The 14,878-nt window shown below is 40.9% G+C and overlaps 1 protein-coding gene across 2 annotated transcripts in view; it reads right to left on the reverse strand.

Annotated features, from left to right (window-relative positions):
* Positions 1-4,274, reverse strand: part of GALNT7 (polypeptide N-acetylgalactosaminyltransferase 7) — an 81,821-nt gene extending 77,547 nt beyond the window's left edge. For both annotated transcript variants that reach the window (XM_030884622.2, XM_045286885.1), the window contains exon 1: positions 3,819-4,274. In XM_030884622.2, coding sequence (XP_030740482.1) covers positions 3,819-4,255 — 437 coding nt within the window. In that variant the 5' untranslated portion in view covers positions 4,256-4,274. The remainder of the gene's footprint in view (positions 1-3,818) is intronic.
* Between the last annotated feature and the right edge of the window lie 10,604 nt (positions 4,275-14,878).

Raw genomic sequence — 14,878 nt, forward strand, 5'->3', positions numbered from 1 at the left:
ATACGTGTCATGAGATGTTTTGAAAATCTAGATTTTTGAAAGTCGAGATTTGTGTTTTTACAAGGTCACATTGACTTTGGTGTGAGTCACTGGAAGCAAAAGTAGAAATGGAGAAACTAACCAGGAGGCCCTTGCAGGACTCCAGAGAGCTAAGATTGGCCACAGAGCTTGGGCGGTGGCAGGGCAGATGAACAAGGGGATTGATGTGAGATCTGTTTTGGTGACAGAAACACGAGGCCCAGCTGGTGGGATGCATGTGCGAAGAGGACAGGGAGGCACGAAGGATGATTTGAAAATCTTTGCCTGCTTTGTATCTTGTATGTCACTGGATTTTCCTAGCCGATTTCTCCTGTCATAAAAGCTAGTAGATTTATACTGGAGTTTTAGAAATACCTCATGTGCTGACTATTCAGAGTACCAGTTTTCCACACCACGCTTATGCTCTGATTGTAACAACTCCACCATAGGCCTGTTGCCCCCAAAAGAGAAAGACTGCATTGTGGTGTGGTGTGGTGTAAACAGGGGCTTTGGTGCCAAACCACCTAGAGTTGAATTGAAGCTTCGCCATTTTGCTGCACAAATGCAGACAGGTCCGACTTTATATACAGAGGGAATAACTCTGTGTGGTAATAGGAACGAACAAAGATCACTAGGACCTAGCATGCTACATGCTTTCTAATCTTCCTTTAAACTGTTAAAAAGCAAAGATGTCACTCTGAGGACTAAGGTGCCCCTGACCCAAGCCATAGCATTTTCAATGGCCTCGTGTGCTTGTGAAAGGTGATCGCTGAATAAGAAAGACAGCAGAAGAAGTGATGCATAAGAATTATGGTATCGACAAAGAAATAAATGCCCACAAACTACCAACAAAATAAATTTGTCTTGGAAGAAGTACCAGCCAGAATGCTCCTCAGATGTCAGGATGGTAAGACTCAGTGACTCACATACTTTGGACATGTTGTCAGGAGAGACCAGTCCCTGGAAAAGGACATCATGTGAGGCAGTTAGTTTATTGTGCCAACCTGACCGATAAACACACGTGGGGTTAATTGAAGCGCCGAGGGATAAATGGCTCAGTGAGCCTCGCCTTTTGAGTTCTCAGGTCTCTTGCTTTCTGATGGTCAGACCAGGGTGCAGCTGCCTTAGCCAGTTCCCTGCTTTAGCTGGCAAGGCTCACTTCCTGCAAGACATCCCTGAGGAGAAGCCACATGGACCTATCCCAATGCAGCTCTGGGTGCTGGTGCACCCGTGTGAAGATCCCTGTCAGTGCGGAGATGTTTACACATTCACAGACTCAGCTTTCCTCCTGCAGTTGGCATCATTGCATCTGTTTTGTGAGATGGAGGAGGACTTTGTGGATTGGTGTTGGACATATGGGTTAATGTTGGACTTGTGGGCTTGGGCAGCACTGGGTAGGGATGTTTTCTTGATGTGCACTTACCCTTAATATAAAATTCTCTCTTATACATGAGTTTCTGTGGATTTGTTTCTCTAAAGTACCCAGACTAACACATCATGCTTGGTACAAAAGACAGGAGGACCCTCAACAAGATGGATTTAGACAAGAGCTGCAACACTGGGCTCCAACAGAACAAATGTGAGGATGGCGCTGCAGTGGGCAGTTCTTTGTTCTATCATGCACTGGGTTACAATGCACTTGAGTGTTACCTACCAAAAATAACAACCACTCCCTTTCTCCTTCATTACAGTGATGAGTAGGCCATCAAACCAGTACCTCTTGTCCCAGAGATCAGTAATATTATTGAGGGCTTTATTTGAGAGCCCTCGTGGCAGAGTGGTTAACTGCTAATTAAAAGGCTGGTAGTTCAATTCCACCAGCTGCTCTGTGGGGAAAAGATGTGGCAGTCTGTTACCCTAAAGATAATTCACTTAAAAGCCCTATGGAGTATTCTACCATCCTACACGATCATCTGAGTCAGAATTGGCTTGATGGCAATGGGTCCGGCTGTTAGTGTTTAAAATCTGGATGTAAGATTACTGGGACAATAGCTCTGGCACATCCTCCTGATGAGGCACTGCAGATCTTGTTACAGATGCCAAATGCTAACAATATTGGCCACATGCATTCCTTGGATACTATAGTTGTGCGATAAAACACAGGACACCCAGTTAAACTTAAATTTCAGATAAACAAAAAATAGTTTTGTTTTGCTTTCTTGTCAATGTATAAGTATGCACCATGCAGCATTTGGTACATACTCATGTCAACATTTCTCTCTCCTTTTTTAAGTACAGGCAGCAACATTTTGGACACATTTATGCTAAGCATTTTGCTTCCACTTTCTTTTAAGTTTGCATGTACCTCATGCAATATAATGACATTAAATTTTTGGGGGATTTGATCTGAATTTCAAATTTAACTAGATGTCCTGTATTTTCACTTGCTCAATCTGGCCATACTATGACTAGGCATGTTTCTTCTTTGTTTTTTTTAAATCATTTTATTGGGGGCTCATACAACTCATCACAATCCACACATCCATCCATTGGGTAAAGCACATTTGTACATTCTTTGCCCTCATCATCTAAAAATATTTGCTCTCCACTTAAGCCCTTGGCATCAGCTCCTCATTTCCCCACTCCCTTCCTGCTCCCCGCTCCCTCATGAGCCACTGATAATTTATAAATTATTATTTTGTCATATCTTACACTATCCGACATCAGTTTTCTTTAATTTAGAACAAAATGCACCATGATTCTTCCTTGTGGTCCCTGGAGACATTCTATTCTTCTCTGTGTGATAAGAGGTTGTCCCAATTGCTACCATGGTTCTATATTTCCACTTATGTTTTCTTTGTATATCTCACTCCTCTCCTTCCACTCTTACCAATAAGTATACGAATGCAAAAATCTATTGAGTGGTACTGTCTTTGGCAAAGACTTTTACTTAGTGGTCAGAAAGCATGCAATTGTGTGCATGCAATGTGTTGACCTTTCCAAAGGAGGATTCTGCTAACAATCTGTCCTCCGGGATACATCTAGAGAGATTTTTTTAGCAGCAGTGAGTTAAATTTGTATCCAGATTAATAGGTGCTTTTTGGGTCCTACAGCAGAATTAGTTATTGAACTAACAGACAAAGCTTTGAGTTTATCAATAATCACTACTATCAAAAATTAAGAGTTAGAAATCTTTCATATGAAAACTAAATGAAAATCATCTGAAGGCTTAGGCCAGGGTTTTATCTAGTTGATACTCAAGAGTTTCAAATTTCCAATTTTGGTACTGAGGGAGAAAACAAAACAAAATCACCCCTCCCCCAGTAATTAATTATCTCAAGCAGAGCTATTATTTTTTACTATGCCATGCCAGATAAGAACCTTGCTCTAGGATGAACGTTTTTACTACTAAATAGTTGTCAGCTGAACCAGACAATGTGTCTAATGGTGTTCCTGATTCATATTCTGGAACCAGTTCATTTTTGCATTGAGGGCTAGTTATAGAAACTGCACAGCTGGGTCTAGTCCGCGAATCACATTTTCTGTAGCACTGTTGTAGAAGACCTACACTATGATGGCACACAAGGAGGGACCTTCTCCTTAGAACTAGTTTGTTGACCAGAACCCAGAAAAACCAAACCCACTGCCATGGAGTACATTCTGACTCACAGGGAGCCGACAGGAACACAACAGAACAGAGCAGAGCTGCCCCTTTGGGTTTTTCAGGCTTGACAAGAAAGAAAGCAAGCCCTTCCTTTCACCATAAACACGTTCTCCCCTCTAACAATGTGTAGCTAAATACGCACAGCTACCCAAACAATAGGCACCCCAATTTTAGAAAGAAGAGAATGTTTGCTTACTCTTCTTGACGTAATTCATTGATGCTGCGGTCCAGCGAGATCATGTCACTTGCCACCATGTTAAATCCAAACTCTTTAATGCTGGCTTGAACAGCAGGCTTGAATTCTGGTCCCAAAACCAACGGCTTGGCATTCTCTCCAGGGCCACCAACCGCTCCATGAGGCTCTGGCTCTTTGGGTTCAAAGTTACCGAGGATCCCTGGGCGCAGCACAGGGTCATGGTAGGTGAAGGTCTGAGGCTTAAACGTGAGATACTGCCTCTGCATTATGTCCTTTTGGGAATCTCCGCCAGCATGGTGTTCTTGTGCATTTTTAGCCTTGTTTTTTCTTCGAATGGATTCTAAATCCACTTCTACTCCTTCCACGTGAGGCCATGGTACCACAGGTTTGAATCTGTCATCCCCGGGAGCTAATCCGTTGCCTCCTCGGTTGGGCATGGGGTTATTGACATCTCTGTCTTCCTATATGAAAGGGAGGGGGGGGGGTACACAATGAGTACATGAAAGCAAATCACCACACCGCACTTTATGATACCAATGAACTTTTTTGCAAGAGAGAGAGAGAGACTGAGGTAATAAATAATAAACTGGCTTAAAATATAAAATATAACCAGACCACAATCAGGACTTCCTATTACTAATACCGAGAAATAGGCTATTTTCGTCAAATCGCCATTCTAAAATAAAGGACACATTAAAAAAATCATTTTATTGGGGGCTCGCACAACTCTTATTACAATCCATGCATCCATTCATTGTTTCAAGCACATTTGTACATTTGTTGCCATCATCATTTTCAAAATATTTTCTTTCTACTTGAGCCCTTGGTATCAGCTCCTCATTTCCCCCCTCCCTCCCCCACCCTCCCTTCCTCATGAACCCTTGATAATTTAAAAATTATTATTTTTTTCATGTCTTACACTGACCGGTCTCCCTTTACCCACTTTTCTGTTGCTCATCCCCTGGGGTGGAGGTTATATGTAGATCATTATGATGGGTTTCCCCACCTTCCCCTTACCCTCCTGGTACTGCTATACTCTCATTATTGGTCCTGAGGAGTTTATCTGTCCTAGATTCCCTGTGTTTTCAGCTCTTATCTGTACCAGTGTACAAGCTCTGGTCTAGCTGGATTTGTAAGGTAGAATTGGGATCATGATAGTGGGGGAGAGGAAGCATTAAATAACTAGAGGAAAGTTGGATGTTTTATTGGTGCTATACTGTACCCTGTCTGGCTCATCTCCTCCCTGGGACCCTTCTGTAAGGGGGTTTCCAGTTGCCTACAGATGGGCTTTGGGTCTCCACTTCACACACCCCCTCATTCACAATGATACTATTTTTTGTTCTTTGATGCCTGATACCTGATCTTTTCAACAATTTGTGCTTCTTCCATGTGGGCTTTGGTGCTTCCGAGCTAGATGGCCACTTGTTTACCTTCAAGCCTTTAAAACCCCAGACGCTATATCTTTTGATAGGCGGGCACCATGAGCTTTCTTCACTACATTTGCTTATGCACCCGCTTTGTCTTCAGCAATCGTGTTGGGAAGGTGAGCATCATGGAATGCCAGCTTAATAGGACAAAATGTTCTTGCGTTGAGGGAGTAATTGAATACAGGCCCAAAGTCCATCTGCTACCTTATTACTAAACCTTTAACAGTATGTACATAGATCTATTTCCCACTGTCATATATATTTGCATATGTACATGGACGTATTTAGACCTCTATAAATACCCTTTGCCTACTAGTTCTTAAAGGACACAATTTTATTTCCCCTTTGTATTCCCCTGTAATCATGCCTTCCTACTAAAGCACATTGTTAAGGGTTAGAACAATGAGGTTCTACTTCTCTGATTAAAACAGACACTTAAGAAAGGGTCATGTTGTACAGTGTGTGGTTCCCCCAGTCCTCCTTTGTATGATAATTATAACTTTCCCTCAGTAATACAGCCATAGGGCAGCAGCACCATTAGATGTTATTCATTAGCAGAGACAGGTAAATTAAAGCACCTGCAATGTAGGAAAACTGGTCTGCCACTTCACTGCATATGAAGATTCTCTGGTTCTTAACAGATTAATAATAGAATTAGTACCATATGACCAATTTTTTTCCCTACAGTGTTAGAGCTAACTTAAAAAGCATAGCTAAAAACCTCATTAAAAAACAAACAAACTAACTAACTAACTAACTAACTAACTAACTAAAACATAGAAGTATGGCTCCTGGTGTGATGCTGACACGTAGGTTATGTAAACTTAAAAAAAAGTTGCCGTATTTAGAGAAGAAATCTCTACAGAAAAGCCAGTTAATCCAGATATTAATTTCTTTTTTTGGAGACAACCAGAGCCGCCAAATTCTTGTGAATCCTTCCAGAGATGTGATGTACACATTAAGAGACACGTATACACATAACAAGACAATTTTTAATGGATTCAAACTTCGCGCTTATCTTCCTCTGAAAGTTGATTTTATCTTTTTTATTGACTTAATCCGGGTTTTTTGGTCCGATCTTCGATTGCTGGTGTTCCTTAGGTTTCTGCTAGAGGCCTTCTTGCTAGCCCACCTTCAGCCTAGATCATCTCCTGCTCTTTTCAATTGAGTTACTGGCTACAAACTCCCAACGCTGTTAATTCTGACATGGGAATTTTCCAGCCCACATCACAATTCTAATCTCTAAACCTTCTAATCAATTGCTTCCCAAACACTTCTACTTATATTTCTTCTAGCATCTAAATTTACACAGCCAAAGATGAGCTTAACATTCACCCCACACCTCAAATCTGCTTAGTGCACCGTCAACCCTGTTTCAGAGACTGGAACCACCACTCACTAGTGGATCAAGTTCAAAATGTGCGTGGCAGCCTCAACTTCTTACTGTCAATTTTATCCCCCCTCCTAATATACAATCAGCCACCAATTCACCTCTGCAAGGAGCCCTGGTGGTGTAGTACATTACATGTTGAGCTGCTAAGCACAAGTTAGCAGTTTGAACCCCATTAGCTGCTCCGCGGGAGAAAGATGAGACTCTGCTCCCATAAAGACCTGCACATACGGAAGCCCACAGGGGCAGCGGAAATGTATCTTCTAGCATAGTTGTGAATCAGAAGGAGCTCGATGGCAGTGAGTCTGGTAGCTACTGAATCTGGCACTGTAATTTTTATCACTGCTACTGTCATGGTTTAGGCTATCCTTTCCTTTGAAGAGGATTACTACAATATACAGTAATACTGGTGAGGATTGCAATGATTATGCTTACATGTTAATTTATTTAATCTCATAAATTAGGTGCTATGATCCCTACTACTTTGAGTATATTCCATCTGCATTTAGAGACATCACAAGAACAGATCTCGCACGTTGATCTCCACAATGGCTGGAGCTCAGACGAGTTCTGGCATGACATCAAGAACAGCATATATGAAGAAAGCAGACTATTAAAAAGACAGGAAAGAACGAGAAGGCCTAGAACAGACGCTAGAAGAGACTCTAACACATACTCTAGAATGTACAAAAGCTGAAATGACTTGAAGAAATGAAGCAAAAATTCCGAACATAAAATTTCAAAGGGAAGCTCAAGTAGACCAAGTAAAATAAAGTATTATAATGAAATATGTGAAACCCTGGAGTTGGAAAACCTAAGAGAATGTATAATATGCTCAGCATTTCTCAAGTTGGAAGAACTGAAGAAAAAAATTCAAGCCTTGATTTACAATATTGAAAGACTGCAATATTGAAGCATCAAAGGGAGATGGAAAGAATAACTACAGTCACTGTACCAAAAAGAATTGGTCAACTTTCACCCATTTCAAGAGGTAGAATATGACGAACTGATGTTATCAATAGAAGTCCATGCTGCACTGAAGGCACTGGTGAAAACAGGGCTCTAGGAAAGACAGAACACCAATCAAAATGGTTCAACAAACAGAAGGACTGTTGGAAGCACCACTAGTCATGCTGAGAGACACAGTAGGCACCTGGTTAACTGACAGAGACTCAAATCTATGCCCATGATGAGAAAGGTGGTTCACTAGGCTATCATGAATCCGACATGCAAGTACCTTGCGGAAGATTTTTAAAAACATGGCTCCAACAGGACATCAATAAGGAGGTGTGAGAAGTTCAAGTTGGTTTCAGAAGATGACATGTGATAAGGGATGTCACTGCTGACACCAGCTGGATCTTGGCTGAAAGCAAAGCGTACCAGCATAGGTATATCTACCTGTACTTTATTACCATGTAAAGGCATTCGACTGTGTGGATCATAACAAACTATGGATAATATTGCAAAGAATGAGAATTCTGTAACACATAACTGTGCACATGCAGAACCTATGCATAAACAAGGAGGTCGTTGTTTCAACAGACTGAGGGGAAACTAAATGGTTTACAATCAGGGAAAGCCTCTGTTCATCATACTTACTCTGTGTGCTGAGCAAATGATCCAAGAAACTCGACTATATGAAGAATGCAATATCAAAACTGGAAGAAGACTCATTAACACCCTGAGATATGCAGGTGACACAACCTTGCGTATTGAAATCAAAGAGCACTTCAAGCATGTACCGATGAAGATCAAAGCTAAAGTGTTTATTACGGATTATCACATAATGAAAACAAAAATCCTCCCAACTGGCCCAATAAACAACATCACAATAAATGGAGAAAAGCTTGAAACTGTCAAGGGTTTAATTTTACGTAGCTCCACAATTAATGCCCAGTGAAGCAGCAATCAAGAAACAAAAGGATGGGGGTGGGGGTTTGATAGCATGGATGATTGTATAATTCCACTTGATGGGATTGAACAACGAAGCTGTACGTGAATGGATATATTAGATACAAAGCCCACACAGAAGAAGCACACCAGCCTGTGAGACCACGAGGTGTCGAAGGGATCAGGTATCAGGCATCAAAGACCAAAAAAATCATAGCATGGTGAATGAAGGGGAGTGCAGAGAGGGGACCCAGGGCCCATCTGTGGGAAATTGGACATCATCCCCTTGTAGAAGGGCTGCGGGGAGTAGACGAGCCAGTCGGGGTGCAGTGTAGCAATGATGAAATATACAATTTTCCTCTAGTTCTTGAATATAACAAAGATAAGCAAGTTGGAGTGTGAGTGTATGGGTCCCCACACTGGAATGGGTCCTCAGGAGCAACTTTGTGATTGTAGAAAATAATGAAGACAGCTAGAAAAAGCAGGACACAGGGGCTCCTTGTCCCTATGCCAGGATCAAGAGGCGAAAGCATTTTCCAATGGGTGTGTATATGGGAATTACAGATCTTTCCAAAGGCATGCATCATACAGCGAACTTATTACATAGTCACTGGGTAATAGCATAAGTGGCTAACAAGCAATCAAGTGAGTCATTGCTAGTTGACCTCGGATGTCCCTAAGCCCTCCCCAAGGGAGTAATCTATGATCCATATTAGCAAGGGACATCAGAATAGAGTTTGCTCGTTTATGGTGGGTCAAGGTTTAGAAGCTGATGGCTCTTACTGACAGCTAACCTTCCGGCATAGTGAACAGCCACACACAGGGTGACAGTTCCTCTGTGGGTGGTTTATGGAGGGCCTGTGTTTGGTCATGAGGATGTGTGCTAAGATTTATTTATATCTCATAACCATGAGGGTCTTCCCTCACTGGAGTAGGCTTTCCAGACCTGTAATTATGGACATAGGGGATTTAGCTGCATTATCTTCTCATTCAGTCCCTTAGTTTAGCACATTGGAGTAGGATTGGTATTTTGTTCTATTGTACAGGGGCTTGCTGTGACTTAGAACCAGCTCAAGATTACCTAACAACAATGAATCCCCTAACTATTTCACAGAAAGAAAACTGATAGAAAAGTTAGCTGACATCAGCATCAGGAAGTGGATATAGTCAACTATGAACCCAGAAAGTCCGGCTCGGGAGTCCATGTTCTTAACTACTATGTGAGTGCTTGGGGCTTCTTCTTAGCCTAACGTGTGTTCTTAATGCTTCCGTTGATTTACTTATTTTTCCTTCCTACATATCAGCCATGGTGACTTTTAAAAAACCCAAATATGAACAAGTTACTTTCCTCACTCAGCATATTCCACAGGTGGACCACTGCTCTCTAAGAAGTTTATATTCCACTTTCTTCTCCAACATCAGCCAGGGACCAGACAGTTATTTTTGGTCCAGGGTTCAATTGTGACTGAGAAGTCACAATTATTCAATTTTGCGGTTGAGGGGAATGGCTGTGCTTCAACAAAACCTTCTTTCCAGAAAGAGGAAGTGCACCAGATTTGGACCACAGGCTATAAATGGTAGTTGTGTAAAGACCTGTACTACACTAAATTCTGTGAAAGGGCAAAGGTCATGTTTAGTCTATGCAATAATGTACTCCAAATGCTTAACCTGACATGCAGAATTTCCTAAAAACAAAAAATATATTCGTAAGCAAATGAACGAATGAAAGTTTCTGCTTTGGCTATGAGAGTGACTTTGAGAAGAAAAGGGGAAAATAGAGAATGGGGAAAAAGCAATGAGGAAGAGGGGTTTGGATCATAAAGAATCTTTGTGGCAACAACTTAAGAATCCAGCAAGAGCACAGGACACATAATTGCATATTTTCTGTAAAGTATTATGTTCTTAATAATGCTATGTAAGAGTTGCCAGAAAAATTAAATATGCTCACTTCTAAATATCTGTATGCCATTAAATCTCAAGGTAAAACTAAATATAAGAATTGTCTAACTCAAGACAATTAAGAATCATCATACACATTAATGTTCCATGATTCCAAAAAATGGCTAGAAACCCCTAGGAAGGGAAACTACACACTCCTCCCTGACAGTGAATGAGAACCAGTAGATGCTTTTATGACTCACTGATACTCTGATACCTTCATAAGCACCAGCTGATCTACTGTACAGACAAAATCCATGAATCATTGATACTCTGAGACCTTCATAAGCACCAGCTGATCTACTGTATAGACAAAATCCATGAATCATTCCTGACTAGAAATGGAAAAGGGAATCAGTGGATAATCTTCCGAGATCAACATGTCCATATAGGTGGAAATGTGCTGAAAAATATAACAATCTATCATCGGGTTGTAATTATGGATTATTGGAGGTCAGACTATTTATTATCTATCTTAGACATTTTAAGCCAAATATACACACAGCATGGGCTTCAAAAAATTTGTAGAAAAATGGAACTGAAAGAAAATGAGCAGTTCCCAAGAACACTTGGGAGCACCCTTGCATTTGTGAGAGAGAGTGTGTGTGTGTGTGTGTGTGTAGATGTGTGTGTACCTGTGTATGCTACTGTTAGGAGTCAACTCAAAGCCACCCTGTGCACAGTAGAACCAAACACTGCCCCATCCTGAGCCATCATGAGAAACTATTCTGTCTGAGCCCGTTGGTGCACCCATAGTCTCAATTTATCTTGCCCAATGTCTTCCTCATTTTCACTGCCCTCCACTGTACCAAGCAGGATCTCCTTCTCCGGGGCCTGCTCTTTCTTGACAACATGTTCAAAGAGCATGAGGTAAAATATTGTCCTCGCTTCTGAGGAGCATTCTGACTGTATTTCTTCCAAAACAGATAGTTGTTCTTTTGGCAGTGCATGGTACCATCCATATTCTTCACTTGCACCATAATTCTAATGCATCTCCTCTTCTTTGGTTGGCTTTACTAACTGTCCAACGTTCACGTGCATAGGAGGTGACTGAAAAACCCATGGCATGGGTCAGGCACATTGGATCCAAAGAGGTCTTGTGCAACAGATTTGCCCAATGCAATATATTGTTTCATTCATTGATTGCTGGTTCCCTGAGCATTGATTGTGGACCTAAGCAAGATGAAATCCTTAACCACTTTAATGTTTTTGCCCTTTATCATGATGTTATCTATTGGTCCAATTGCTGGAATTCATATCGGAGGCTGCAGTCATTAATCTTTATGAGTAAGTGCTTTAAGCCCTCCTCGCTTTCAGCAAGCAAAGTTGTGTCATCGGTATAATGAAAGTTGTTCCTAAGTCTTCCTCCAATCTTGAACCCTGTTCTTCATAAAGTCCAGCTTCTGGGGTTATTTGCTCAGCATACAAATTGAATAAGTACAGTGAAAGGACATAACGCGACCACATCTTCCCTGATTCTGTTGCATCATCTTTCTTTGGAATTGGTGTAAATATAGCCTTCTTCCAGTCAGTTGGCCTGGTAGCTCCCTACTCAAAAAAATTTTTTTTAATATACAAGTGAATGCTTTATCAGCTTGTTGAAACATTTCCATTGGTATTCTGCCAATTCTGGAGTCTTTATTTTTCACTAATGCCTTCAGAAGAGTTTGGACTTCTTCCTTTAGTACCATCAGTTCTTGATCATATGCTACCTCTTGAAATGGTTGAATGTCTCCCATTTCTTTTGACTCTGTGACTGTGTATTCTTTCCATCTTCTTTTGATGGTTTTTACAGTGTTCAATATTTTGCTCATAAAATTTTCAGTATTTGTAACTTAGAACCTGCATTTTTTCTTCAGTTCTTTTAGCTTAGTTTTTATGATATACATATTCCAAATTATTTTTCCAAATGGTCATGCTTTGATAGAAATTATATGAATACAAAGGAGCTTAGAAAAAATGGCCCTAAGAAGAAATGATAGTAGCACAGATTTGTTTGAATTTGAGATGGGTGAACCCTCAAAACCGAATCTCTTCATGATGAGCTTTAGTTACATGATCTCAGGAGAATTACTAGTTGGCTGTAATAAATGGCCACTGTTGAACAATAAGCAAGCTGCTGGCTTATCATTCTTCATGTGCCACAGAACTTAAAACATTCAACAAGCCAAGCTGCAGGTGGTGATTGAAAAACCCTCCTGATAAACAGTATCTTCAGATTAGAAAATGACATCAACAAGCTTCCTTTAGCTGTACTTACTGAGAAGGAGCTTGAGAAAAGGGGCACAGAAAGCAGGAAAGGAAGGGGTGAAAATAAAGCAGTCCCCGAAATTCAGTAAACATGGGGTGCTCATGTGGACAAAAAATATAAGAGTGGCAGTATGAGGTGCTCCCGCCTCAGTACCCTTGTATCTCTGGGAACCCGAGATTGAGTCTATGCAAATTTCTCCTATATGCAGACCTTCAGGGCTCACTCCTTGCAGAGGAGTGAGAGCGGACTTCATTGGGAGATACTGCCTCTGAGACATGGTAGACAAGGAGGCAAAGGTGAATTACCCGGTAAGCCAGGAAAACCAGGGCTTACTTGTGCTTGCTTACTAATCTCCAGTGAACAATTTTGCCTGGGTCTCACCACCAAACACGTGAAAGGGTTGACGACACAGATTATTAAGTGAGCACAGGACGACCAAACCTGCCTGGCTCGCTGGGTACCTACCTCCTCCTTGTCGAGGGTTGTTCTTTGAAAACAGGCTTAGCAGCTGTAGGAAGGTGCTGTGGAGTTGGGAGAGAGAGGTGCCAGCCATACCTTGAAACAGAATCTATTATTTGGTGCAAAAATGCCAAATTTTTCACTAGATTAGTAAGTAAATAAATGTGATCCCAAACTTACTTTGCTTACTGGGTAATCTGACACTGGGGAAAGGTGAGGCCCAAGACATTCATCTGTGTTTAGTCACGGTTTAACGTGGATAAACTCAAGATCAGAGACCTTACCAGCCCTTGAATATCTTGGACCTCATCCCTTATGAAAAAGGACATTATTATAAGTACATTTTAAGACTGGTAGGCTACAAAGAGATTTAAGGTGATGCTTCTGTTACCAATGAGGAAGACCCAAACACAGAGAAGTAGAAGTATCTTTAGGTAACTTTATTTAAATACAACAATATATGTAAGATTTGAGTATGGCTTATGGAGGGACACAGAATTATTTAATGTGGTTCTTCTAGCCAAAGTTTATCTTACTCCATCCAAACGACCTTTTCCTCCAAAGTTTTGGGTAAGAAGGTTGGGGAAGACACTCATAGGATTGACTTATGAGTCACTGTTAACAAGCTACCTTGTGATTGCCATCCTGATGGGTATAAAATGAGGTATGTGACAAGCAGAACATCTGGAGTGTCACAGAACAAAGTCACATCAGCGGGTGACCTTGAACTGCTGACCTTGTGGTTAGCAGCCCACCTCATATCCACCACACCACCAGGGGTCCTGCTTTGGAAGATGGAGAAATAAAAATAGAACGTGTTGTGTTGGGAAAAAAAATACAGCTCATCAGTAGGGGCACAAGTATGACTTTTATGAATTATATGCTGAAAGAAATAGACACACTTAGAGGGATCCCTGTTCTTCTTCATCTTTTTTTAAGAACCAGACCGGGATAATATCCCTAAAGGTACGAGAACGTAAAGAGCATGACTGACAGATATCACAGTAACTCCCCAAAAGAATCCAAGTCAGCAACTGTTGAATTATACGTTAGACTTTGGTAGGATAAACACGGCACAGTAATATTCAGTAAACCAGTTTGATCCAAATTTACCCTAGAAACTGAAATGTTTAAACTCTGGATAATGGCGAGCTCTACCTATTGTATAAAGGCAGATGATTATTCCCTTTGCTTTCAACACTTCCATTTGATGTGCTGGTGTTTCAATCACCTACTGAAAAGATTTTGTGGCTGAAAAGGTTTTGCCAGGTTTGCAAGGAACCAAAATACCACGCCTTCTTAACTAAATAAAGAAAATTCCACGTCCAGTTTTACAGGACACACCTATAAAATACAGCATATGAACACAATACTGTACTGAATAACACTAAAATTAATGGATGCCTTTCTAAAAAGTTGTCTGGGTCAGATTTTGAACACTTAATCATCTAAACAAAAATATTTCTCTTTTAAAAGAGCTTCCCAATAAATACCATAGTAGCACAAACAGCTAACTAGCATTTGCCAACTTAATTTTCATGTGCACCATCTGGTGGTCTTAAAAGAGGTACCCATTTGCATTACAATTTTCTGAAGATCTCTATTGCAGATTAATGATGGTCAACTACAAAATATCTGGGTACCTATGGCAAGTTTTAAGTTTTGGAGTTTTTTTCTCCAGTTTAATCACAGTAAGAGTTTGTTC

The sequence above is a fragment of the Echinops telfairi genome, unplaced genomic scaffold (assembly GCF_000313985.2).
Source record: "Echinops telfairi isolate 266 unplaced genomic scaffold, ASM31398v2 ScPeMD7_9;HRSCAF=40, whole genome shotgun sequence".
NCBI classification, from domain to species: domain Eukaryota; kingdom Metazoa; phylum Chordata; class Mammalia; order Afrosoricida; family Tenrecidae; genus Echinops; species Echinops telfairi.